This window comes from Dipodomys spectabilis, unplaced genomic scaffold, assembly GCF_019054845.1.
Source record: "Dipodomys spectabilis isolate Male_0828 unplaced genomic scaffold, ASM1905484v1 ptg000095l, whole genome shotgun sequence".
NCBI classification, from domain to species: Eukaryota; Metazoa; Chordata; class Mammalia; order Rodentia; family Heteromyidae; genus Dipodomys; species Dipodomys spectabilis.
The window spans coordinates 36,009,120-36,034,308 of NW_024870772.1; the positions used below are offsets into that span (position 1 = coordinate 36,009,120).

General features: G+C 39.0%; 1 protein-coding gene across 4 annotated transcripts in view; it reads right to left on the bottom strand.

The window, feature by feature from the left end:
• Positions 1 to 25,189, bottom strand: part of Stard13 (StAR related lipid transfer domain containing 13) — a 244,680-nt gene that overhangs the window by 53,798 nt on the left and 165,693 nt on the right. For 3 of the 4 annotated variants that reach the window (XM_042685628.1, XM_042685626.1, XM_042685630.1), the window contains exons 2-3: positions 17,093 to 17,164; positions 12,876 to 12,957 (exon numbers count right to left, since the gene is read on the bottom strand). In XM_042685628.1, the coding sequence (XP_042541562.1) occupies positions 12,876 to 12,957; positions 17,093 to 17,164 (154 nt within the window). Of the gene's footprint in view, positions 1 to 8,620; positions 8,744 to 12,875; positions 12,958 to 17,092; positions 17,165 to 25,189 lie in introns of those variants that run through there. The other variant, XM_042685629.1, reaches the window with a different exon arrangement.

The following is a 25,189-nucleotide window of genomic DNA, read 5'->3' on the forward strand; positions in this document are numbered from 1 at the left end:
AGATTATATAGACGGGAGGTAAAGTAAGCCAGGTCCAAAGAAACATAGGTCCCATGGTTTCCCTTATTTGAAATAACTAGTATACATCTAGGATAATCTTACTACACAAGTAGAAAAGGTCATATTTGTAATAACTAGTATATGTCTGGGATAAGTAGAAAAGGTCAAAAGCTATATATCTATGACCAGAGAAGATGAAGTTAAGCGAAATGAACCCTAAGATAGGGACACAAGTGGTTTTTTCTTTCTTGCTATTGTTTCTAATGTATTTATAAGGTACCATGTGATTTTTTTGTTGCTTTGTATGTTCCTCCCCCATGATATAACTCCTGGTTTTACTGTATTTGATGTTGGTATAATTTGGGGAAGGGAAGGGAAGGGAAAAAACAAAATGCTTAGATAGGGATACAGGTTGACCCATTGCAACAATGAGATATACAAGACACTATGCTGAAAAACAAACTTTACAATTTAGGCGGGGTGGGGGGAGAGTGTAGTTGTGGAGGTGGGAGGGAAGGGACGGTAGGGGAAAAACAAAGGAGGAGGCAATAATACTTGATAAGAAATTTACTCATTACCTTGCTCATGTAATGGTAACCCCTCTGTACAGTATTTTCACAATAAAAAATTATTAAAGTTATGCAAAAATGCATTTTCCTGCCCATGTAACTGTAACCCCTCTGTACAGTATGTTCTCAAATAAAATAAAATAAAATTAAAAAAAAAAGTTATGCAAAAATGGTGCTAAGCAAAATGAACCCCAAGATAGGGACACAAGAGGTTTTATCTTTGTTGGTGTTGTTTTTAATGTACTTATAATTTACTACGTAATTTTTTATTTCTTGTGTATGTTCTTCCCCTAAGGTATAACCCCTGTTTTCACTGTATTTGATTCCAGTACCCTGCATCTTTTTTTTTTTTTTAATTGTGAAAATACCATACAGAGGGGTTACAATTACATGGGCAAGGTAATGAGTACATTTCTTATCAAGCATTGTTGCATTGTTGCCTCCTCCTTTGTTTCCCCTCCTCATCCCTTCCCCATTCCCCCCTTCTCCCCCCTACCCTGTGCCAAAGTTGTAAAGTTTGTTTTTCGACATAACGTCTTATACATCTCATTGTTGCAATGGGTCCACCTGTATCCTTGTTTAAACAATTTGTTTTTTCCCTTCCCCTCCACAAAGTATACCAACATCAAATACAGTGAAAGCAGGGGTTATACCGTGCAGGAGGGGCATACAAAGCAACAACAAAAATCATCTTATAAATATGTTAGAAACAATCGCAAGAAAGAAAAAAAAATTTGAATCTTTATCTTGGGGTTCATTTCACCTAACATCAACTTACCTGACCTTTTCTGCTTGTCTCAGATATATACTAGTTATTGCAAATAAGGGAAACCATGGGACCTATGTTTTTTTGGGCCTGGCTTACTTCACTTAATATAATTTTTTCCAAGTCTTTCAATTTCCTAACAAATGGGGCAATGTCATTCTTTCTGATGGAGGCATAGAATTCCATTGTGTATATATACCACATTTTCTTGATCCATTCATCTACTGAGGGGCATCTGGGTTGGTTCCATATCTTAGCTATGGTAAATAATGCTGTAATGTACATTTTCTAATTTGGAGAGGGGAAGGGAAATAACAAAATGGTGAAACAAGGATACAGGTTCATCCTTGTAACAATGAGATGTACAAGACACTATTTTGAAAACAAACTACAACTGGGGGGGGCAGTTAGGGAGGGGGAGAGGGAAGGGATTGTAGGGGAAAAACAAAGGAGGAGGTAACAATGCTTGAGAGGAAATGTACTCATTACCTTACTCATGTAACTGTAACCCCTCTGTATAGTATCTTTAAAATAAAAATATATATTAAAAAAGGAATATATAATAGACTGGATAAAACACATACACTAGAGATAAATGACACTGTTGAAGGCCTGGGCCAAGGAAAAATGTCAAGCTTCAGGAAAGTGAATTCAGAATGTGTGTCAGCAAGAATCAGCTGAAGGTAGCATCTTAGTATTCAGGAAAAGAGGGTGACATATTTTTTTTAAAGAACTGTGATTGGTTTTCAAATAAAGAAGGTGACTGATAGTTAAAAAAAAAAAAAGGAGGGAGTTCTAGCAAATACTTACGAATAGGTGCTGGTGGCTCATGTCTGTAATCCTAGCTATTCAGGAGGCTGAGATCTGAGGATAGAGGTTCAAAGCCAGCCCAGGCAAGAAAGTCTGTGAGTGAAACTCTTTATTTTTAATTAACCAGCAAATTCAGAAGTGAACCTGTGGCTTAAGTAGAAGAGAGCCAGCCTTGAATAAAAAAGCTAAGGGACAGTGCCTGGGTCCTAAGTTCAAGTCCCAGCATTGGCAGGAAGGAGGGAAGGAAGAAAGGAAGGGAGGGAGGAAGAGAAGAAGGAAGGAAGGAAGGAAAGAAGGAAGGAAGGAAAGAAGGAAGGGAGGAAGGGAGGGAGGGAGGGAGGGAGGGAGGGAGGGAGGGAGAGAGGGAGGGAAAGTAAGAAATATTAAATGACCTCTGGACAGTTTGAGAGGACAGTATCAAGAAGGCGCAGACAGGGCAGAAATTTAAGGGGAGAAAGCTGAGACCTGAATAGATCCTGAAAAAAATGTCTAATACATTTTCTTAAGAAGTTATTTAAGGAAGACAGTGACAAGAAATTTTGAGGAGCAAACGCGTAATATATTATCATATAATACTCTCTAACATAAAGAAGCAATAAAATGACTTGTGAACTGACAGATTATTTGCTTCCAAGTTCAAATCCTACTTAATGCTTACTAAAGTTCTGCTCAGGGCAAAACTACAAGCACCAATAGCCCATAATGGACAGTGGAGTAAGATGCAGTTCCCTCTATGGAGCCCTGAGAAACTGATAGAATGGCTCGTGCATGTCCAATTGACCACCGCAGGAGTGAAGCAGTGCTCAGGGAAAGAATGAACTCTACATAGACTGTCAAAGGCATACCAGAAGGAGAAGGTAGGGAGAGGAGGACTGAGCAGTGGAGGAATCCTGCTACGAGCAGGGAGACTGTACAGGGTATTGCATGTTGGAACGAGAACAAGGCTGGAGAATAGCAGGTGGCAGAGATGTCGAAGGGTGACTGGGAAAAGCCTAGCCTACAATATCAGGGGCCTCACCCACTGTCCGGGAGCCTGGGGTCACACACAGGTCTTCCTAACAGACTCTAGCTAGGAAAACCGTAGGGCTTTTTCCACATTCATAATTTAGATTTAGACAGACTTCAGATTGGTCATGAGGTCTTCCCATGCTGATTTCATGGCCAGTTTCCTGGGGTGGTTCTACTATTCCTGCCAAAGGCACGGGAGGAATAACAAGCAGGGTTATAAATTCATCCCTTCCAGGGGATTCTGACTCAATTCCAACAGTCTGAACTTCTCACCCCTGGTTCCTGTGTCAGAGGCAAGCCCTATCATTGAAGGAGTGTTCTAGGTGGAGCTCTTGGAGACATTTAGGAACTAGTCACTGAAGACGTGCTCTGGACCCAGGCATCAAAGGCCAGCAGGCCAGGGGCAGCCCCTCCCTGTGCTGTAGCTAGCTCCAGGGCATGGGAAAGGTCTCCCAGCCCAGGGAATTCAGTCAACATGGGGAGCAGGTTGGATGTCCTATGCCAAGCACATAACTCTAGTTGGTAACTCCCTAGACATGGGTATTTCAAAAGCCACTGGCCATCAGCAGTAGGACTGTATGGTAACTAAGGGGAAAAATAAGCATGTAGTTGGAAGTCAGCAAGTGACTCTTTTCAAGCTGCTGTAGAGCCAACCAAGAAAGGCTTTTTTTTTTTTTCCTACTCTGCTTTCCTTTCTGGCTGTTGCACCCAGTGGTCAGCTTACAGTATATTAAAAAAATGAACTCTGTTCCAGCCCAGAACCACAAAAACAAATGGCTCTTGACTGAGTTGTGGGGGGGAAATTCAGGGGCAAAGACAAGCTATTCAGAAGAAAACTAAGTATGTGAATGTTGTCAGGTCTGGACACACGTGTGGAATGGGGTGATGCTGTTTAGCTCGCAGATGAAAATAATTTTAAGTAACCTCTATGCTGTAGTCATTAATATTTCAGAGATGAGCATTGACTCTATTGGCTAGTCAATAGAAGATGATAACCAAAGAGGACCAAGGGTAAACGGCTAAAAAATATAAGTAAATAAAAACAAAATAAAAATGATTGAATTAATAAGGAAAGTGCAGGTTTTTTTAATTTTCAAATTTTTACAGTTTTTGTGATTTTTTAGATCAATCTTACATTCACAGATGTACGAATATGTATGTTTACATACATATACAGTCATATATATGTATTAGAAAAACTGGATGGGTATACATTGCTTTTCCTGTGTTTACAATACTTATATCTGATTCAGATAATTTTGCTAGTGAGAACTTAGTCAGAGTTGAAGGAAGGGTCACAACCAGTGATTTCTAAGAGAGGTTAAAAAGTTGGCAATAGAACAAAACCAACCCAGTGTAACTGGGTGGTTCAAAGGCGTTTTGGGCTCTCCTTCCCTTCTCCTGCTCAGTATTAGCCAGTGTCCAGACTTTCTCCTGCTCCTGTCCCTGCTGACTTCACCCACGCTCAGGACCTTCAGAGTCTCACACATGGGTGCCTTTGCATCTCTGTCTCCTATGGAAGCTCCAACCAGATCCAGGTGTGAACACCCAGCCACATCACAGGCATCTTCACAGAGGCCCGACCCCCACACCATCCCTTCAGCTTCTCCTGAGATCCTCGCTTCCCTTCTGGGGATTTTCCGTGTCTCAGGGGAGGGCATCTCCACTATTCAGCTGCTCATACCAGAAATCTGGTCACTTTCATTCTGAACAGTAGCAACAAATATAGACCCTTTCTTTCATTCTTTCTTTCTTTCTTTCTTTCTTTCTTTCTTTCTTTCTTTCTTTCTTTCTTTTTTTCTTTTTCTTTCCCTTCCTTCCTTCCTTCTCTCTCTCTCTCTTTTCTTTCTTTCTTTCTTTCGTCCTTCCTTCCTTCTTTCCTTCCTTCCTTCCTTCCCTCTCTCTCTCCCCCCCTCTCCACCCACCCCCTTACTTCTTTTGTTCTTTGTGAGGCTTGAACTCAGGCTCTGGGTGCTGTCCCTGAGGTCTTTTGCTCAAAGCTAGCACTCTACTACCTTGAGTCATAGTTCTACTTACAGTTTTTGAGTGGTAATTGGGGATAAGAGTTTCATGGGGACTTTTCTTTTCTTTTTTTTTTTTTTTTTTAGGTCCGGTCATGGGGCCTGAACTCTGGGCCTGGGTGCTGTCCCTCAGCTCTTCAGCTCAAGGGTAGCACTCTACCACTTGAGCACAGCGCCACTTCCAGCTTTTTTCTTTTTGCTTATGTGGTGCTGAGGAATTGAACCCAGGGCCTCATGCATGCAAGGCAAGCGCTCTACCACTGAGCCACCTTCCCAGCCCCTCATGGGGACTTTTCTAAAGCCCGGGCTGACTTTGAACTGTGACCTTCAGATCTCAGCCTCCTGAGCTCAGTGTACTTCCGCCTCCGAATGACACTCACTGAATGCTAACCACTATCTGCTGGCAAAGCGAGGCACTTCTAAAAACATCAATACTGCAGTTGAAATACTTAAATTAAAAAAAAAGAGAGACTGATAAGTGAATAAAATTAAAATGATAAACTCTGGGGGCTGGGAAGGTGGCTCAGTGGTAGAGCGCTTGCCTTGAGCTGAAGAGCTGAGGGACAGCGCCCAGGCCCAGAGTTCGGGCCCCACGACTGGACCCCATTCCCCCCCCCCCAAAAAAAAAGATAAACTCTGTCTTTTTCCTTCAACCTCCTACTTAATTTCACAGTTTCTTGTCTATTACTTATCAACCTTTGAGCATGCAAAAGTCAGCTTGAGTAGCCGTTTTAGAATATGAAAATCAATGTTTCCATAATTTATATTCTCTAGAAATCCCCTGACTTTGCCCCTTCCATGTCTGAACCATCCATATCCCAAGTCTATTCCCATATCAAACATAATGACAGGGTGGTGACTTTTCATGGCAGGATTGAGAGTGGGGATAAAGAGGCCTTTCTTGGTTGTTAAGTTTAGTTAAAGACAATAAAAATAAATGCTCAAAACAGCCACATCAAAATTGCTTTTGGGTGATTCCTATTACCATTTTGTTTTTTTAGATTTTAGTGGGCAAATTATTTTTATAGTCTTCATTTCCTCTTCGGTACATTGAGAACGCTGTTAGGTCCTGTCTTCCAGGGCTGCTCTGAGCATTCAGTGAGTAAATACTTGTAAAATGCGAAGTACCTGGCACATTGTGACAATTCTGTATTTTAAAGAAATAGAGTAACTGCTTGTTGGGGTTTGTGCTTATTTAAAGTCTCGAGATTTTAAAGGTGGAGGTGACCAAAAGGATTGTGTAAACTTCAATTTCATTCTCTAAGTGACTTGTCCAAATTAATGGTTCTATATTGTTACACAATGTAACGATAAAATAAATGATCCTATGCAATCTCTGTGATGACTCATAAAGGAGAAATATGTACTGTATTGATCAACATTCATGAAGGCTATCATTATTCATTAATAGTATTAACATATTCAAATCTAACATGGACCTTTGTGTATAGTGGTGAATTTAAATATTTTTGTTAGTACCCACCCCCCTTGTTCCATAGGAAACACATGGTAATTTATTATTCTTTTAAATATGAAGGTTATAGTACAGCAAAACAAAACACCAAGAAGCAGGTACTTGAAAAGTATAATAAGGGGTCAAGGGGAAAGGGATAAATGAATGAAGAAGAGATGGGGGGGATTGCAATCAAGAATCCAATGTATATCCTACAAATTTAAAAAGAGTATGGGAGGGCTGGGAAGGTGGCTCAGTGGCAGAGCACTTGCCTTGCATGCTTGAGGCCCTGGGCCCGATTCCTCAGCACCACATAAGCAAAAAGAAAAAAGCCGGAAGTGGCGCTGTGGCTCAAGTGGTAGAGTGCTAGCCTTGAGCTGAAGAGCTGAGGGACAGCGCCCGGGCCCAGAGTTCAGGCCCCACAACTGGACCCCCCCCCCCCCCACAGAAAAGAGAAGAGTATGGGAAGGTGTGGATAGGGGAGGGAAGGGTGAGAATGTTGAAAGAGGTGACATTGATCAAGATATATCGTATTCATAAACTTCTTTGTTAAATGGCAACTCCTTTGTGTAACTACTTAAAGATAATAATAAAAAGAAAAAACTTATGGAGGGCAGAGATATCCCATATAGTCCCAACCAATTCTATAACTACACCAAACAATATTGCACACCAGAGATAACCTTTACTTTATACTGTTATAATTAATTAGCATTTATTAGCAACACAAATTTGTAACTACTTTTCAGGCCTAACTCAGAAATTCAGAGATCAAAGCCAGGTGCCAATGGCTCATACCTGTAATCCTAGCTTCTCAGGAGACTGAGATCTGAGGATTATGGTTCAAAGCCAACCTGGGGAAGAAAGTCTATGAAAACTTTTGTCTACAATTAATCAATTAAAAAAACCCTGGAAGTGCACTAGCCTTTAGCAAAGTGTTCAAGCCCCTGTGTTCAAGCCCCAGGACAGGCACAAAAAAAAACAAAAAACTTCAAAGAACATATTGAGCATGGAGGTCCTATGTTAGTAGCCCAACTAAGTATGGCAAATATATTGCTGTATTGCTTCTAAATGTATTGCTTCTTAAAAAAAAAGGCTCATACTGGAACTTTGCTTTGCTGCCATTTGCCTCAAAGGTGACAGCTTTTGCAAGAAATGTTGATGCCTGGCTCATCTCTATGTTCTGAAAGAATTATAGTTTCAATCAGGTTGCCTAGTCAATTAGATTTGCAATGAGCAATTCATGACTCACAGAAGATATATATTGCAATTAAGGATTCACTGAAAACATGGAAACTGAATTTTCGCTATAATAATAGGAAGCATGCTCTTCCAACTTGCCATAGCAAACCTTTAACAAAGTGCCTACTGTGTGCTGCTAGCCTCACAGGGATGCTTGGGCAGCTGTCATTCTGAAGGTTCACATCTTTCAGAAAGAGGAGCAAATCTGTTTAGTTTGGGGGGAAGTAAAAAAAAAATGACAGCTACAAAATTAAAAAAATGAGAGCTATACATCCATATAGTTGGTATTAGAGTTGATTTCTTTCTACAGTGTACATCTTAGTACAATATATATGTTGAAGCTAATTTTTAAAAAGACACTCTTTAAAAAAACTCTCCATTAAACGGGGACTTGAGCCATGAATTCACTTACCTACATAAGGAGAGACATTTATAGCAAACCATAGTTGAGTACAGTTCTTGTCATGGGTTCTTTTTTAAAAAAACAAAACAAAACCCCCCAAAACAGGAGTCTCCAGCTTTCTTGCCTGCCTTGATCTACCTTTGCAGAAGCTACCTGCCTTCTGGCTATGATTGCTTCCACCAGCCTGCAGTGCCTCTTCATTTCAACTATGCACGGGAACAGTACAACCCACAGAGCTTTCAAAATAAATCAGGAGGTCAGCTCCATTGCTGTGTCTATAGTGCATACAGAAGAACATGAATAAAATTGCTCCCCTTCAGTGTTCTCTTGGCAATCATCATGACTTACCATCTGAGTGGGAGAGGGTCTAATTAACCACTCATCCGTCTCAAAGTTTGAAAAGCGCTGTCAATCCCCTGGAGCTGGAGAGCTTCCTTCTGCCTGCTTTCCTGCAAAGCAGGAAGTCTGTGTCTTGAAGAACTCACAAGGAAGGGAAAGAATTCCACATTGCTGCTGCTTCTTCTTCTCCCCTGTCTACCCACTCCACCCACTTCCTTTGATCCACCCCTTGTGACCATTCCTTTGGCCTCTGTTTTACCCATGGCTGCTATGCCCCAAGCATCTCAGTTCACACACCTCAAGCCAAATGTTTCCCTTGCTTCATAATATTTTTGGAGACATAGCTGACCTAAGAATTGTTCCAATTACAACAGCCTCCTGCCACTCTCACCATTTTTTTCCCCACAAAGTCGGCCCTCATCAAGAGAGCTGTGGTGTGTAGCGTTGCTGACCTTCCTCTTGCTGATGCAGTAAGGTCTTTGGGATGGATCCTGCTACTGCTGTGTCCCAGTGGGTCTTGCATTTTATAAGAAAAGCCTTCGTGATTTATTGTTGAAAAATAGTGTCATTATTTAGAACTTTATTTCTCCACATTACTTCAGGTTCATTCTCATAATGTGTAAGAAACCCTTTTTGTTTTTAAGAGTGTAGACTTCGATGGAAAAGTCCATAACTCGGTCAAGGCATTTGAGATTCAAAGATCAGCCCTATGAGCCACATAGGCCATTTTGTCCATACAACTACACACACAGAAACAGCCTTTGCCCCCTTTTGTTTATGACTAAATTTTGACTTAAAATCTGAAATGAAATCTTTAACATTTTAGAAAGAAAATCCTAAGGAGAGTACAACAATTTGTAAAGATTGTAGGATACGATGAAAAGATACTAAAATAATTCCATTTTAGCAATAAGCAAATGGAAGTTGAAATGATAAAAAGCAGTCCCTCTACAATAGTACCATAAGCAAGAAATTCTTATGTACTATCAGTGTGTGTGAATACTATACATATGAAAACTATATAGGTAAACTATACTATGTGAAACTATGCTAGAAACTATAAATCACTGTTGACAAATCAAAGGAAACCTACATTCTACGAATCAGAATATTACAATTGTTATTTCTCCAACTAAAATATTCAACACAATCCAAATCAAAATTACACTGGGATTAAAAAGCAGATATTATATGCCATTTTTAAATCTTAAAAGGGAAGGCAGAGTCACGACAGCTAAACAATAGGAAAAGAACAAAAGTGGAATACGCACAGTATTGGATCCCAAGACTTACCGAACCCTAACTAATCAAGACAGTGTCATACTGCTGAAACAATAAACAGAGGAAAGCAGGAAATGAATGCATTACTATGTGGTCAAAGAAATTCAGTGAAGATAGTCCTACCAATCTAGAGTTCAAACAAGTGATGTTAATATACCAAAAAGAAAAGAATTTTGATTCACACTTGTAGCTTGAAAAAAATATATATAAACTCAAGCCAGGTGCTAGTGGCTCACACCTATAACCCTAACTACTCAGGAGGCTTACATCTGAGGATTATGATTTGAAGCCAGCCCTGACAAGAGAGAAAGAAAAAGAAGGAAAGAGAAAGAGAGAAAGAAAGAAAGAAAGAAAGAAAGAAAGAAAGAAAGAAAGAAAGAAAGGAAGGAAGGAAGGAAGGAAGGAAGGAAGGAATGGATATATAAAGGAAGAAGGAAAGAAGGAAAGAAAGAAAGGAAGAAGGAAAGAAAGGAAGGAAGGAAGGAAGGAAGGAAGGAAGAAAGGAAGGAAAGAAGGAAGGGAGGAAGGAAGGAAGGAAGGAAAGAAATCTTATCTCCAATTAAGCAGCAAAAGTTAGAAGTGGAGGTGTGATTCAAGTGGCAGAGTGCTATCCTTGAGCACAAAAACTCTTGGAAAGTGTCCAGGCCCTGAATTCAAGCTCTAGAACTGACAGACATGAAAAAAAGGTCTCAAAACAGATCATAGACCTTAATATTAAACAGATCATAGACCTTAATATTAAAACAGAACCTTGTAACAAACTAGTGACCTTTTATTAGGCTAAGATTTCTTAGATATAACATTAAAATATGAAAAATAGACAAATATATTTCAGCAAAATTAACGACTTTTGCTTCTGTGAAAGACACTGATAAGACAAGCAAAATGCAAATCATATCTGTCAAGGGCCTTATATCTAGAACAGTCAAAACAACCCTTCACAAAACTTAGTAACCAGAAAGCAATACAGTTTAAAAGGGATGTAAGATCAGAACAGATACCTTTTGAAAGAGGAAGGATGGCAAATAAGCACATGAAAAATGTTTAAGAACATGCAAACTAAAAATCACAATGTGCTAACACTTAAGCATAGAATGTCCAAAAACAAAACAAAAATTGATAATAAAATGTAGAACATTTTGAGCCTCTTATATTTTGTTGATTGAATACAAAAGTAGGATCATTTTGAAAATGTTTATGGTTTTCTTATAAAAGTAAAAGAGGAGCCAAGTGTCAGTGGCTCAGACCTGTAATCCTAGCTACTTAGGAAGTGAGATCTGAGGATCATGGTTTGAAGCCAACCAAGGAAGAAAGTCTGTGAGATTCTTATCTCCAATTAATCACCCAAAAATGCCATAAGTGGAGCTGTGGTTCAAGTTGATTAGCGCAAAAAAGAAAACACACACACACACACACACAGACACACACACACACACACACACACACACACACATATACACACACACACAAAACTCAGGGACAGCTCCCAGGCCTTGAGCTCAAGCTCATGCCCACTTACCACCAAAAAAACAGTGGTTCATCATATGCACCCACAATCTCATTCCTGCTTTTATGCAAAAGAAATGAAAATATATGTTTACAAAACTTGAATGAAACTCCAAGAAATAAAAAACCTGCATACTAAAAATAGTGATTTTTTTTACTGCACACATGTACATGTTGCAGTTCAACTTAATGAAAATACAAACATTACAAATTTAAGAGTAAGAATACAATGATATGTAACTTATAAATAGAAGTTATTTTAAAATGCCAACTACCAACGATACACTTGGGAGAGAGGAAATAGAATGAGGTACTAATTGAACAGTAGTACGTGGTATAAATACTTCTGAAGAGAACTCTGCTCTTGCTTGGCATGTGCCTTTGACATGCAGAGGAAGGAACATTATTTCCCCAATTCTTTACCTTTAAAGTAAGAACCAAATCATCCATTGATCTCATTAACTCTCATAAGTAGCACTTAGTGCTTGTTTACTTTTCTAACTGATGAGAAGAATTCTTTGCTTTTCTGTAACATAGGCTTGTTACTCAATCTCATGGTATCACTTTCTTACGGACACACAAGATTTTATTTCTTAACACAAATCTATTTTCTCTTCATATAGGAACTATGGAGTGACAGACCAGCTTGTGAATAAAAAATTATACATATATGAAGATTCAGCAACCTAGAGATTAGGATAATTCTGATGTACTACTATAATGTATAGTGGTTTCTTCTGTGTTGACAAAAGTTTTACTCATCATTATTTTCCCCTTAAACTAAATTCCCACCTTTTGTATGTCATATACAGAACTGTAAGGTTCTTTAGTCCAGAACAAACTAAATGGCCCTGATGAAATGATTATAGGCCATAATTAATACTTATTTCCATCTCTGACTTCTCTCCTAGGTTTAAGTAAAGAAACTTCAAAGTCTTACAAGAGATAATTCTACTGGAAAGAATTTTTCATATATATGTCTTTGCCACCTAATAGCATCTAACATAGACCAAAAGCTTAAATACACTAGCTCGCTGATATAGTTAGTTGGCCTTCCATTTTTCAATTTAAGGATAAAATCAGTTAACTGAAAAAAAACTAGTCAAGTTTGACAGATGCATGGGGTTTTCCAGAGCTTTCCTTGAGCACTCATGTTGTGGCCATTAATATTTCATCCCATGTTTAATACATGCAGAAAAAAACTTATTTTTCTTTTCAATCTCCCCTTCTCTCCTTCCTTATTTTGTCTTTATTCTAATTCAACATCCAAATCTCTCTACTAGTATATAAGCCCTAGGAAAGCAGAAACTGGTTATATCCACTTCAGTATTCCTAGAACCTGAATCTTAAGGTGCCTGGCACCTAGTAGACACATGATAAATATTCACTTGTTAAATTTGCCCCTCCGTTTAGTGATACCTATCTACTGGAGACTCACTAATGGAAAGAAACAAAAAAAATACTTCACACAATTTACCTGTAAAGAGGTTCTACAAGGTCCTTTTCAAGAAAATCATGATCATTCTTGACAGCCACAATGTTGATGGGAAACTGTGAATCTAAGAAGAAAAGGGGGAGGCAAAGAGGTTTATGCACAGGTTGTGTCTAAATGGGTACCAACATTTTCAGGCCACCAAGGTCTGCATAAACTACCAATCTTAATTGCAGTCATTGCCCATTCTGCCCATTATCATTATTGGTGGTGTTTAAAATAGCAGGCAATTTTATTTTTATCACAGTAAATGCTTTTGAGAGTACAATGTAAGTGGGAAATATGAGAATAATCAAGAGCTTGACCTTGGATAGGATTAAATACTAAGTGCCTGCATTTTTCTAGCTCATCCTTATTGCAGACAGCTGTTGATGCAGAGTTGAGAAGAGCTTTTCCATTTTCACCATCCACCTAAAGCATAGGTCACTGACTTTTATCCTGATGATCTCAGGGAATACTTAGTTTAGCAGATTTCTTTTTCTTTCAAAAAGGACATTTCCCAAAATACCCGAAGTTCAACAGTCTCAAATGTTTTCTTTTGTAGTGGCATTCTGAGTCACTTTGAAGTGTCAGAAAAAGAGAAGAAGGCATTCCAACACCACGACTTTTCTCCAGCAGCCCAATTGTGCCAGCTTGGAAGGTCAATGGCAATATTTAGAACATGGTATTAGTTTTTGGCACCTCATTTATATAGGCAGAACTCGGGAAATCATTGGCAAGGGAAGTCAGGGTCAAAGTTAATGACATTGGTTCATTATTATTTTCCTGATGTTCTTTCTCTTTCCTCTATGTATCTGGTGGTACTGGGGTTTGAGTGTGCCCCATGCACTTGTTAGGCAGGCGCTTGAAGACCTATCTATAGTCTTTTTTGCTCTGGCTACTTTTGAAATAAGGTCCTGCTTTTTGCCTGGGCTGCTTGGATCTCTGTTCTTCCTATCTATCCTTCCTGGTATGACTAAGATGACAGATGCATTTCTCTATGCTCAGGTTTTTCTATTGAGATGGGGTCTTTTTTTTGGTGGGGGGCTCTTGGTTGGTCTGCAACTACAATCCTTCCTGTCTTATGCTCCAAGAAAGATTACAGGCATGAACTACCAAGCCCAGCTCTCATATTTTGTTTTTTAGCATCTAGACTTCGCCAATCAGGCTAAATATTAGTGTATTTAATATTTAAATATTATTTAACCATTAATGTGAGCTGGAAGTAGTAACAATTCTACCAGGAATTGTGTTTCACATGCCCGTAATCCCTGCTCCTTGAGAGGCAGCCAGAAGGATCTTAAATTCAAGGAAAGCAATGTAATGTTTTCAAGACCCTAACTCATAAACAAAATATAGACAAAAATGTTTTGAAGCATGGCTCAAATGGTAGAGAATTTACTTGAAGCTCTGGGTTCAATTCTCAGCAAGTAAGTAAACAAATAAATAACAACAAGAAAAAAAGATGTCCCCCCCCATCTGGTGAAATAAATGATTAAATTCTAGCTGGTCCCCACATGAAGACAATCTCATTCAACTGGCAAGTGAGCTGGTTAGAGCAAGAAATATAGACAGAAAGCCCAGCTGCCCTGGCTTCAAATCTTGACTACTTCTTAGCTATATAGTTTCAGGCCAGTCACCTAATTTCCTCTAGGACACTGTGTCTTCATTTGGAAAACTGGAAGATGATAATTATAATCACTAGCTTATGGTGGTATCTGGATAATAATGAATAACGTAAGTATTCTGAATAGTAGACCTGGCATGTGGGAAGCTCTTGTAAAGAGTATTTATTCCTATTGCTATCACATTTACTCAGTTCCTAAGGCCTGAACACAAGGTCCATTTGTAACACAGACCTTTATGGACTCGTCATGTGTAAATCCCAGGGTGTTCTGAGTTTCTAGAGAAGTGACACTAAAGAAGAGGTACTCACTGAAGGTCAAGAGACGAGGACTTTAAAATTGTCCACTTAGAAGAGTGACTTGTCTAGTCTTTTTCTGGTCAGTAAATTGGTGGTGAAAAGTGCTAAATGGGAGATTTAGCCTATAAAAAAATCTTTCTTGTTTATGCTGAACACCAGTGGCTCTTGCTTGTCATCCTAGCTACTCAGGAGGCTGAGATCTGAGGATTTTGATTTGAAGCTAGTCTGTCAGGGAAGTCTGTGAGACTATCTCCATTAACCAGCAATCAACAACAAAAACAACACCAACAACTGGCTGGAAGTGGTAGAGGGCTAGCACTGAGTGAAAAAGCTAAAAGATAGTGCCTAGGCTCTGGGTTCAAGCCCTAGTACCAGACAGATGCACACACACACACACACACACACACACACACACACACACACACACACACACAGAATCTTCCTTGTCTAAAAGATACTCTATTTAGACTTTTACAGAGATTCTACAACTTTCAGGAATAAGCTCTCCTTTGTCTTCACACAATTTTTAAAAAAATTAGAGAAAAGTGTTTTATTTTGTTGTTGTTAAAGGTAACACTGAGTGTCCAGATAAAGCGACAGAGTCATCTGTTAATACAGGTCGATTTTGTTGATTCTTTCCCTCCAACACAAACTTCATGCCATCAGGAAGGGACGTTTTGAGTGCGAGGTGTCCTGTTTACCTTTGCAGACCCATGCACACTCCATTTGTCTACATCCTGCTTCATGCCCTGAGATTCCCCTGTGTGGTTGGATGGCATCCAGCGGGACTCATGCCCTCTGCCTTCCTTTTGTATTTGTCACTGGGAATCCTTGACTGAAATGGGAGGAGGAATAGGAGGGCAGGATCTTTATGCACAGGAGAGGGCACTGATGGCCAGCTGTGTGCTCATTCCTAGGGTCTTCTCCAAGGATCCTCTCTCCTGGGCTCCAGCATCAACTCCCTTCACTCGGGTCTAGTGGAGTGGCAGTTTGCTGCTGTGTGGCCTGGATAGACAGACAGTTATGTCCTGTCTCCATCTTTGGGATGAAATGCCACCAGCAAAAGTCCTCCATTGAAGAGCCCACTTACATCAGCTGCTTACTGTTGGCAGCAATGAATTCACAAGTGTAAGAATGATCCCAAAAAGGAGCCCAAACTTTGGTTCTGATTTTAGATATAAGTGAAATACAGGTAAGTACATTTGTTAACTGTCACTTAAATAATCCATAAAAGCACTAGCAATAAAATCCTCTTCCCAGAAACTGAGGAGAATGACATCTGGCTCAAATCGTTCCTTCACATGTTTTCCCCTTTTGTACTAGGGATTGAACTGAGGGCTTTGCGCATCCGAGGCAAGCACTTTGCCACTGAGCCATACTTCTAGACTCTTTTAGCATTATTTTCAAGGTTGGGTTTTGCTTTCTGCCTGGGCTGGGCTGGGTTGTGATTCTCCTTCATGTGCGTTCTCGTGGCACTGGGGATGACAGGGATGCATTATTACACCCAGCCACTGTGCATCCCCCAGAGCTGGCATAACAGGCACATACTACTGCACCCAGCCACTGGCTGAGATGGAATCTCTGAATCTTTTAGGACTAGGCTGGCCTTGAACTTCAATGTCCCTATTTTGACTTCACAAGTAGCTAGGATTACAGACTCGAACCCACTGAACCTGGCACTTTTGTTTTTCATATAAACAGAAATAGGTGAAACACATTGTCATGATACCTCTAAGAAAAAAATTTAACAAGTAGTTGTAGTCGAAAAAAGAAAACCAAAGAGTAGTGAAGGAAAAAAAAAGAAAAATACAGAAGAAAGGAAAAGCTGCTGATAGTGGCAAATTGGAAAGCAAAGCCTGACAAGAATCAGCAATGGGAAGGTAAAATGAGTTTGGGAAATGATTTGCATTTCCAAAGTGCTATCATAATAAGCTTTGACACTACACAGAGTGAGGGGAGAGGAAGCCAAGTGAGAGAAAAGAAAAGACTTGGAAACCAAAACAAGCCACAGGGTCCACATAACTCATTTGTATTCTCTTCTTACAGAATGAAGAGAAATAGCCAGGAGCTGGTGGCTCACACTTGTAAATCCTGACTATTTAGGAGGTTGAGATCTAAGGATCAAGGCGAAACCAACCAGGAAAGAAACATCCTTGTGACCCATATCTCTGATGAACCAGCAAGAAAGCTGGAAATGGAGCTGTGGCTCCAATAGTAGAGCAAAGCTGAGCCACAAAGCCAAGTGGGAGTGCAAGGCACTGAGTTCAAACCCCAGTAATGAAGACAAAGGCTGACTTACCTTCATATAACTGAGCATATTGCGGAAAACCAGCTGCTCGGAGCCAGTCACATGCTTCCTTTGCCTCAATTTCTGAAAAAAATACAAGGGGAAAAAAACCATGATGAGTACAACAGCTACATTCTGCCTCATTAACCACAGAGAGTCTGCTGAGCTCTGTGAAAGCTCTTACATGACAAAACCTTTTCCAGGTATATCTGCGAGTTGGCCTTCCCAGAAATGGGCGTAAAATGGACAGGGAACACAAAGGAGCTTGTTATGCATCTAACTAAGATTATCTTCACTGGGAACCCATAAGTACAAGGATAATAACAAAATCACACATGCCAGAATACAAAGGCTGAGTTTCAGGCAGGAAAAAAATACCTTATTTATACATCAGGGAACCAAGGAAATAGAAAGAGGAAAATTGTTACAATACTCTTTTTAATGGATTTTTAAAACAAAGGCTTTTTTGTTTATTTTGTTTTTACTTTTGTTTAGTTTGCTTGTAATATTTGGAAAAAATGTGTTGAGTATTGAGTCATTGGTAAAACGTGGCCTTATAAATTTATTTTTTTGGGGGGGGCGGGTCCGGTCGTGAGGCCTGAATTCTGGGCCTGGGCGCTGTCCCTCAGCTCTTAAGCTCAAGGCTAGTGCTCTACCACTTGAGCCACAGCGCCACTTCCGGCTTCTTTCTTTTTGCTTATGTGGTGCTGAGGAATTGAACCCAGGGCCTCATGCATGCAAGGCAAGCGCTCTACCACTAAGCCACCTTCCCAGCCACACCTTATAAATTTTTAAGCTTCAGATTTGTGTTTTGCTTCAATATGATACAATGAGTAGAAATGAGAAAATACCTAATTTCCAGACATGCTCTACACTCTACACTCCAAATGTAAAAACAGGCCAAGAGTACTTATTTAGCATTTATTTTTTTTCATACTTGGGAAAATGAAAGATCATGATCGTGTAAGTCTGAGAAAATGCATTTTCTCATGAAGAAAGGTATTAGGAAAATCTAATGAATTATTATTTCTTTAATTTCACTGATGTTTTTCATTCCCAGTGCATTATAACAAGATGTCCATTCATCAAACACACTGGAATGATTTCAAGCTCAAAGTGCTATGTGGAATCGAAACACATTGAGAACCGTGTTTGATGGGGCTTTCTGAACCAAGAAGGCCAAGTTCAAGAGGTTGATATGTCCCTGGGCGTTCATTTGTGGATTGGATGGACTAACAGTCAGCCTGACCACCTGGCTGGGGAAATTATGAGCGAGATAGACGGAGTCTAAAGTGTGTGAACCAGGTCACTGTTTGACCTTTAGAATCCTGGATCATTTTTCAACCCATAACTCCATTAGATAAACATGAACCCAAGGGAAAAGAAGTTCATCTGTCAAAAGTACACTTTTTCCAAACAAAATTTAACAGCCTATCATAACAGGTCTCTACCAAGGCTTTCCTCTGCCATTGTGATGGACTCCTGTTAGGTCATATTTTCATTTACTATGATGTGCATTTTCTCTCATAGTTAAGGGGCTTTGGGGGATGATTGCACACACACACACACACACACACACACACACACAGATTTACACTAACATCAGCATGGACCCGAGACTGTACCTTTATATTGAGAGTTTAGTGTCTGTACAGCACTATGTATGATGTGATTCAGCCATTTGGTATAATATTAAGGAAACAGACCAAAGGCCAGATTTTATCCAGCTCCCAGAGGAGGGGCAAAAGCAACAGTTCCTGTCCCACTGATCTGGTTTGAAACTTGTCAGTAAATTTAGGGAAGCAGAGACTTTAGTGACTCCTGCTGTAAAGTGTCTGTTTCTCTTAGCATCACCTAATCTGTGGTTATCACAGGAACTGATAACTTTTAAACTCCAAGTGTTGCCATTGGTTTGAGGGTCTTTCACATAATTTTAAACAGCACAAATCCAGTATGCACTCATTCCTGCCCGCCCCCCCATTGTTTGGACATAATGTGGGCACAAAGCTGGGCATGAAAGCTTTGGCAAATAGTTCTATCAAGAGAGGAATCTGTGATCCCCTAGGGTCATTCCAAGTGGAACTTCTGCTGCTTTGTACTACACTGGCTAACTTGGGTCTTCCTTTTGGAAACTCCAACAGACCATTAACATATTGCTCAAACATTTGATTTAGTAGTCATTTTAGAGTCCTATGTGAAGGTACTACCTTGATAACCATAGGCGTATTTCAGAGCCAGGAGGAAATGCATATTTTATTTGTAATACTTGCAAAAATGTGTTGAGTTTGGAATCATCAGTAAAATGTGTCTCTATAAATTTTTAAGCTTCAGATTTATGTTTTACTTCAATATGATACAGTGAGTAGAAATGCAAACATACCTAATTTCCAGACATGCTTTAAATTCAGTTATGATTCAGCAAGTCTTTGAGGGTAGGAAAGAAGTTTGAATTATATCAGTACTATACCTTTTTCTGTTTCACTATTGTTTTTAGTATGATCAAAAATGCGGTGTTAAGCAAGTTTTACTCCCAAAGAACCAGGTAATAAAGAAAAAATGGAGGACACCTGGAAGATACGGTCTTCACAGCATAGAAAGCTCGAAGAAGAGCAGGAAGTGAGCCTGAATCAGTATGCACCTACCAGGACAAGGTAACCCAGGAAGCACAGACCTTAGAGATGTAAAGGATGACAAGATGGAGAAGTGAGCATCCAGAGATCTTTCTAGAAAAACTCTTCTGGAACTGAAACTGTGGTTGAACAGTGGGTTGGAAGAGAAGCTAGTTAGAGAAATTTTATCTCTGAATAACTTCATTTTAAGGTCTAGAAAACTCTACTTTTACCAAGTAGTCATCTCATTGGTTAGGGATCGCTTTTTGATATAAAAACTTAGGGGAAAGTTTGTAATGCTGACAGAAGATTGAATTCACAATAAGATGAATTTTTGCTTGGAAAAATAAACCTTTCATTTTATATATTTTTTGCAAGAACAACATTTGATAATAAAGTGAAATCTTATCCATATAGAAACATAATCAAATCTAAACTAGAACCATATAGCTAACCATTCAAATAAGCTGAAGTTTTGTTTCATTTTTTATTTTATTTTTTTTTATTTTTATTTTTTGGTCGGTCGTGGGGCTTGAACTCTGGGCCTGGGCGCTGTCCCTCAGCTCTTCAGCTCAAGGCGAGCGCTCTACCACTTGAGCTACAGCGCCACTTCCTAAGCCGAAGTTTTAACGATAGGTAGATATTGAGTTTTTACATCTCAGAATCAAATGACAACAAAAACTGTAATGTGCAAATGTAATAAATCAGAAGTCACATCATAGTCATGGTAGGTGGCTTCTTGAGTCATGGCTCACTTCCCAAACTCAATTGCCATGCAATTTGCCAAAATGTCCTTCAAACTCATGCTCTTCTTTTTCATTATACAATAATATCCAACTATAGTTTACCTAGCAGATAATCCAATTCACTTGTGATGCACTTATGTGAAAGTGAAAAAAATGGAGTAAGATATTCTTTGAAAATGGAAGCCAGAAATCGGTAATAGTTAAACTTTATCAGATAGCCATTAAGCCAAAGACTGTTTAAAAAAAAAGAAAAAAGAAAAAGAAAAAAAAGAGACAAAGAGGCCATGAGATTTTAATGAAGGAAACAACTCATCAAGAGGATGAGACAATCGCAAATATCTATGCCCAACATTACAAGACATAAACATATAGAGCAAATTATTAAGAGATCTAATAGGAGGGATTGATTGCTAGCCCTATTTCTTGGTAACTCAAAGTCTTTACCAGCCAATGAGATAGTAAACATATAAAACTATCTAGCATAATCATCACTACCAAACTTGATTTTGCCTATCAAACTGAATTGAAAGGGAGATCTTCCAATTGCTATTGATCTTGCACAGTCCCCACTAACACCCATCATCCAAGTGCTAATGTGTCCCACAGGGCCTTTGTTTGCAGTGGCCAAAATATAAGATAATTAAAAAGAAATCATATTGCCAGTGCTCATTTCACAAAGATCTACCTAATGAGATTTAAATGATATTTGATGAGAAAAGGAGGAAAATCTCTTTTTTAATGTGCTCTTGTTAGCCACTATCCTATTATGTAAAAGTATTAAGAGCTATTAAAATCACATTTTAACAATTTTATTTGTTCCCTATCTTCCCCTGTAGTAGCTTCTGGGCTACAAAGCAAAGTTTCAACTCATTGCAACCTTCTTGCTGTAAAAATCCAAGTTGTGTAGTGGAATCAGAGAACGTCACTGGACAGAAGGACTTGAGTTTATTGCTCTACTGTACTACTCCTTTATCTTCACGGAGATAGATTCTTAGTGGATGCCTGAAGACATACATACATATATACATATATACATACATACATACCAATCCTAATATGTGCTATGCTTTTAAATCTGATAACTAACATGACTACTAAGTGCCTGATGGGCAGGTAGCATATACAGTATACATACAATCCCAATTGTGAAAGAGTGGAATGAGATTTCATCATTTCAGGACAGTTCAAGGTTCAGAACTTCTATATTGTTTATTTCTGCCATTTTCTATTTCTTTCCTGAGGTTCACTGTAAATAGCTGAAATTGTGGAAAGTGAAATTAAAAAATAGAGGAGTGAGGATTAGTCTAGTCTCCTGTGGGAAATGCAATCCATTTGGCTGGGTATTGTAATAGGACAGTTTTAAGTAGTCTATGTAATAATCATGTCATTTTTTTAGTATACCAAGTATCCATTTTTGTCTTCCCAACACTTTTCCTCACTTTTGAGAACAGAACCTCTCTGAATCTTCTGTGAGGTCCACAGCCCTCTCCCCTTGTCATACCTGACCTCACCAATGCCATTGACGTGAGGATGATCTGCTTCTTATCCATGGTCTTCCCTTTGGACTAGAGAGATCAGGAGCTTTGGAATCTCAAGCCAAGAGTCATTTGGTGGCTGAAACCAACTGGTTGAAAAGAAAATACTCTTTAAAAAAAAAAACTGGGTGGCTTGATCTGCACAAAAAACCAACAGCCTTTTCACAGGTTGACTCAACAAATTCAGTAGATGGCTTGGCCCTAAGCCTCCTCTTCTGCTACCTATCTGTGATTCCAATTAAGACAAAGTCACTGGCTTTGCCTCAATTTTGCTTGCTACACCTGGTAACTAACTAAACTCCTCATATAGAACACTATAACTCTTAATCTGATTGAGAGCCACTTGCTAAGGATGTGATGGGACCTGGGTTCAAACACAGACCTGTTTCTGGGGATGTGGTCTCAGTGGTGCCCAAGGTGTCATGTTACAATGGCATAAGAACAAAGGTGCTGTAAAATAAACCCTGGCCTATGATATCACAAAGCATTATCGTGTTTCTTAATTTATATGTTGAGAGTTTTTTATTAAATATTTTAATTTGATTATAAAGGTGATGTATAGAGGACTTACCATTTGATAAATCTCGTAAAGAGTACATTTCTTTTCAGATGATGTCACCCCTTCTTTTGCTCTCTTTCTATCTCTTTCTCTGTCTCTGTCTCTCTCTCTGTTTTTCCTTTCCTGTCCCCACCCACAAGTTATATAGTTCATTTTCAATACAGTGTTGATTAAGTACCACTGCTGCATTTGCTTACCCTTTGTATATATTCAGTTTTAAAACTTTATAAAATCCTGAAAGTCACAGAAAAGAAAAAAAGTCAACTGGTTGCATTACCAACACATCACTTGATGTGTGCTATTTGTCAGAATGGTAATAGGGTAATAGTATCTTAGGTTGACTGCTTTCTTACAAAATTATATATTGTGAATATTTTCCCACATCATGGTATTGTTTACAAAAATGAGAAATTTACTTTGGGGAATGAAGCTTATTTTGTTAAGTATTTGAGTTTTGAACACCATGGAATTGTATTTTGCTGCTAAGGCTGGAATAAAGCTTTTAGTAAGGCAACTCAGCACAGACTGAGCATGGCAGAAGACTAGAAGTCTATGTGAGTTACATATTTATACCATACTTCTTTAAATAAATCTTGTTTAGGGACTGGAGTACAGACAGTCTAGTGGACAAAGATTGACCTCAAGTCTAATAAGGAGTTGGAGTGAGCGTAGTGAATTTGCCTCCTAGGTTTATAGGCTTCATCTCAAGTTACAATCTCATTGTATTTTTAAACTGGTGCTTCTGGCTTGCTTAGGGACAGTGTGTTCTCCTAGCTAAGCATTCTAAGCATTTTAAGTACATTTTGGTTTTCACCATGATCTGCAGAGCAATACTTTTTTTTTTTCCCACAGCTAACCCAGAAAGGTATCGAGTAGTCTTTCAAAAGGACCAAGAATTCAAACCAAAGCCAAACTGGAATTTATTCTCATCAGAAATTTAATTGTTTAGATAGGAGTTTGTGCTACTGTGAAACTTTAGAAAATCATTATATGAAGGCAGAGGCATTTATGTTGTTCTTACAAATCTCTTTGAATTTTCATGGACAAACTGGCTCCAGTTTAAGTAGGCCTTCTGTCTTAAATGTTCAGTAGCTGTGAAGTTGGACAGGCAAAGGCAGCAAGACCTCCATATAATTTAGGAGAGATGGCTGAAGACAGGTATTTTGTATCACTGAGCCTGATGAATGCGGCAGGCTCTCTATTTCTGGAGGACAATGGGTTCCAGCATCTTGAGATGACTCAGCCATCATCAAATGTTTGCAGTGGATGCAATTACCACCATTAAAGTATCTGAAAGGTATTAAAATTTCAGCAGGCTTATGGTTGTTAGTTGAGGGTAATTCACAGGGATGAGTTACCCTCGTTTACAACATATTATTTAAAGCAAATGATATATACCACTGTCTTCAGAGAGAATTTCTCAAGTAAAGTCCCTGTGTACTAAAGGTGTATTGCTTTGGCCATTTGGTCAGGTATTCCAGATTATACATCACATTTCTCTATAGTCATGATGCACTCATTAATATCACATAAATCTATACGTTACGGCCACAATCCTTCTCCTGAGAGAGTTTTTCTTTGGCCTGAGTGGGGTGGAACATCAGGTTTTTGTTATAACAGACTTGGATATAAGAGTCCATGGCATGATGTCAGGACTCATCTTTATTTTTCTCTCTCTCTTTCTTATTGTGATGGGCTTGAACTCAGGGTCTTGTGATCGCACTCCACTTTGCCTGTTCTTGGATAGAGCTCTACCACTTGAACCACCTCCAACCTGCTCTTTTGTTTTGTTTTGTTTTTTCTTTTTTTGCTGGCTAAGAAGACATGGAGTCTCAAGAACTGTTCTGCTTGGGCTGGCTTCAGACCTCTATCCTAGGTCTCAGGCTTCCAAGTAGCTACGATTACAGAAGCAAGACATTGGTGCTGACCATAACTTATCATTTTGTACTTTTTGAATTAGATTTTAAGTTAGTGTTGATGTGCAAAAAGCCTAAATAAGCATTAAATGTATAACAGGTATCCATTTTTTCCCTAACATGCATGACATTTTTCTTTCCATGACATTCTAAGATACTAAGTGGATCAAAAATACAGGTTATTTAGAATAACTTTAAGTTATTGATCACTGAATGTTCAAAACATAGGGCCAGTTGATAGGCCATCGTTTTCTCTCTTGATTCCAATTTGCAGCAATATTTCCCTTGACATATAGCAAAATATCTTACTGTCAGTAAATACACAAGCATAGTAATATCTGGAAGATGCATATATGCATTTTTCACATAATGGAGCCTAGGTCCATTCAGTTAAGGCAGATGCATATACAAAGTATGTGTATTTCCTTCCCCAAACAAGAGTCACAGGCATGTATAGGATATAATGCCCCACCACCAATTCTTAATGTTATCCCAATTTTCCAGTTCTCAGCAAGCTGGATTCATAGTAAATTTAGTTACTTAACATAATTTCTAATAGGGCAGAATGAAAGCAAGGAAATTTTAAATAGATTTAACTTTGGCCTGGAGGCATGTACTTCCCACCCCGCTGATATACAGGGTTGGCTGTAAGACTCATCCACTTTGCCCTGTGAAATGTGAGCAAGACACTGACTTGCATTTCATGATTCTACAATATTGGGAAAATTTGTTAAGGTGACACAG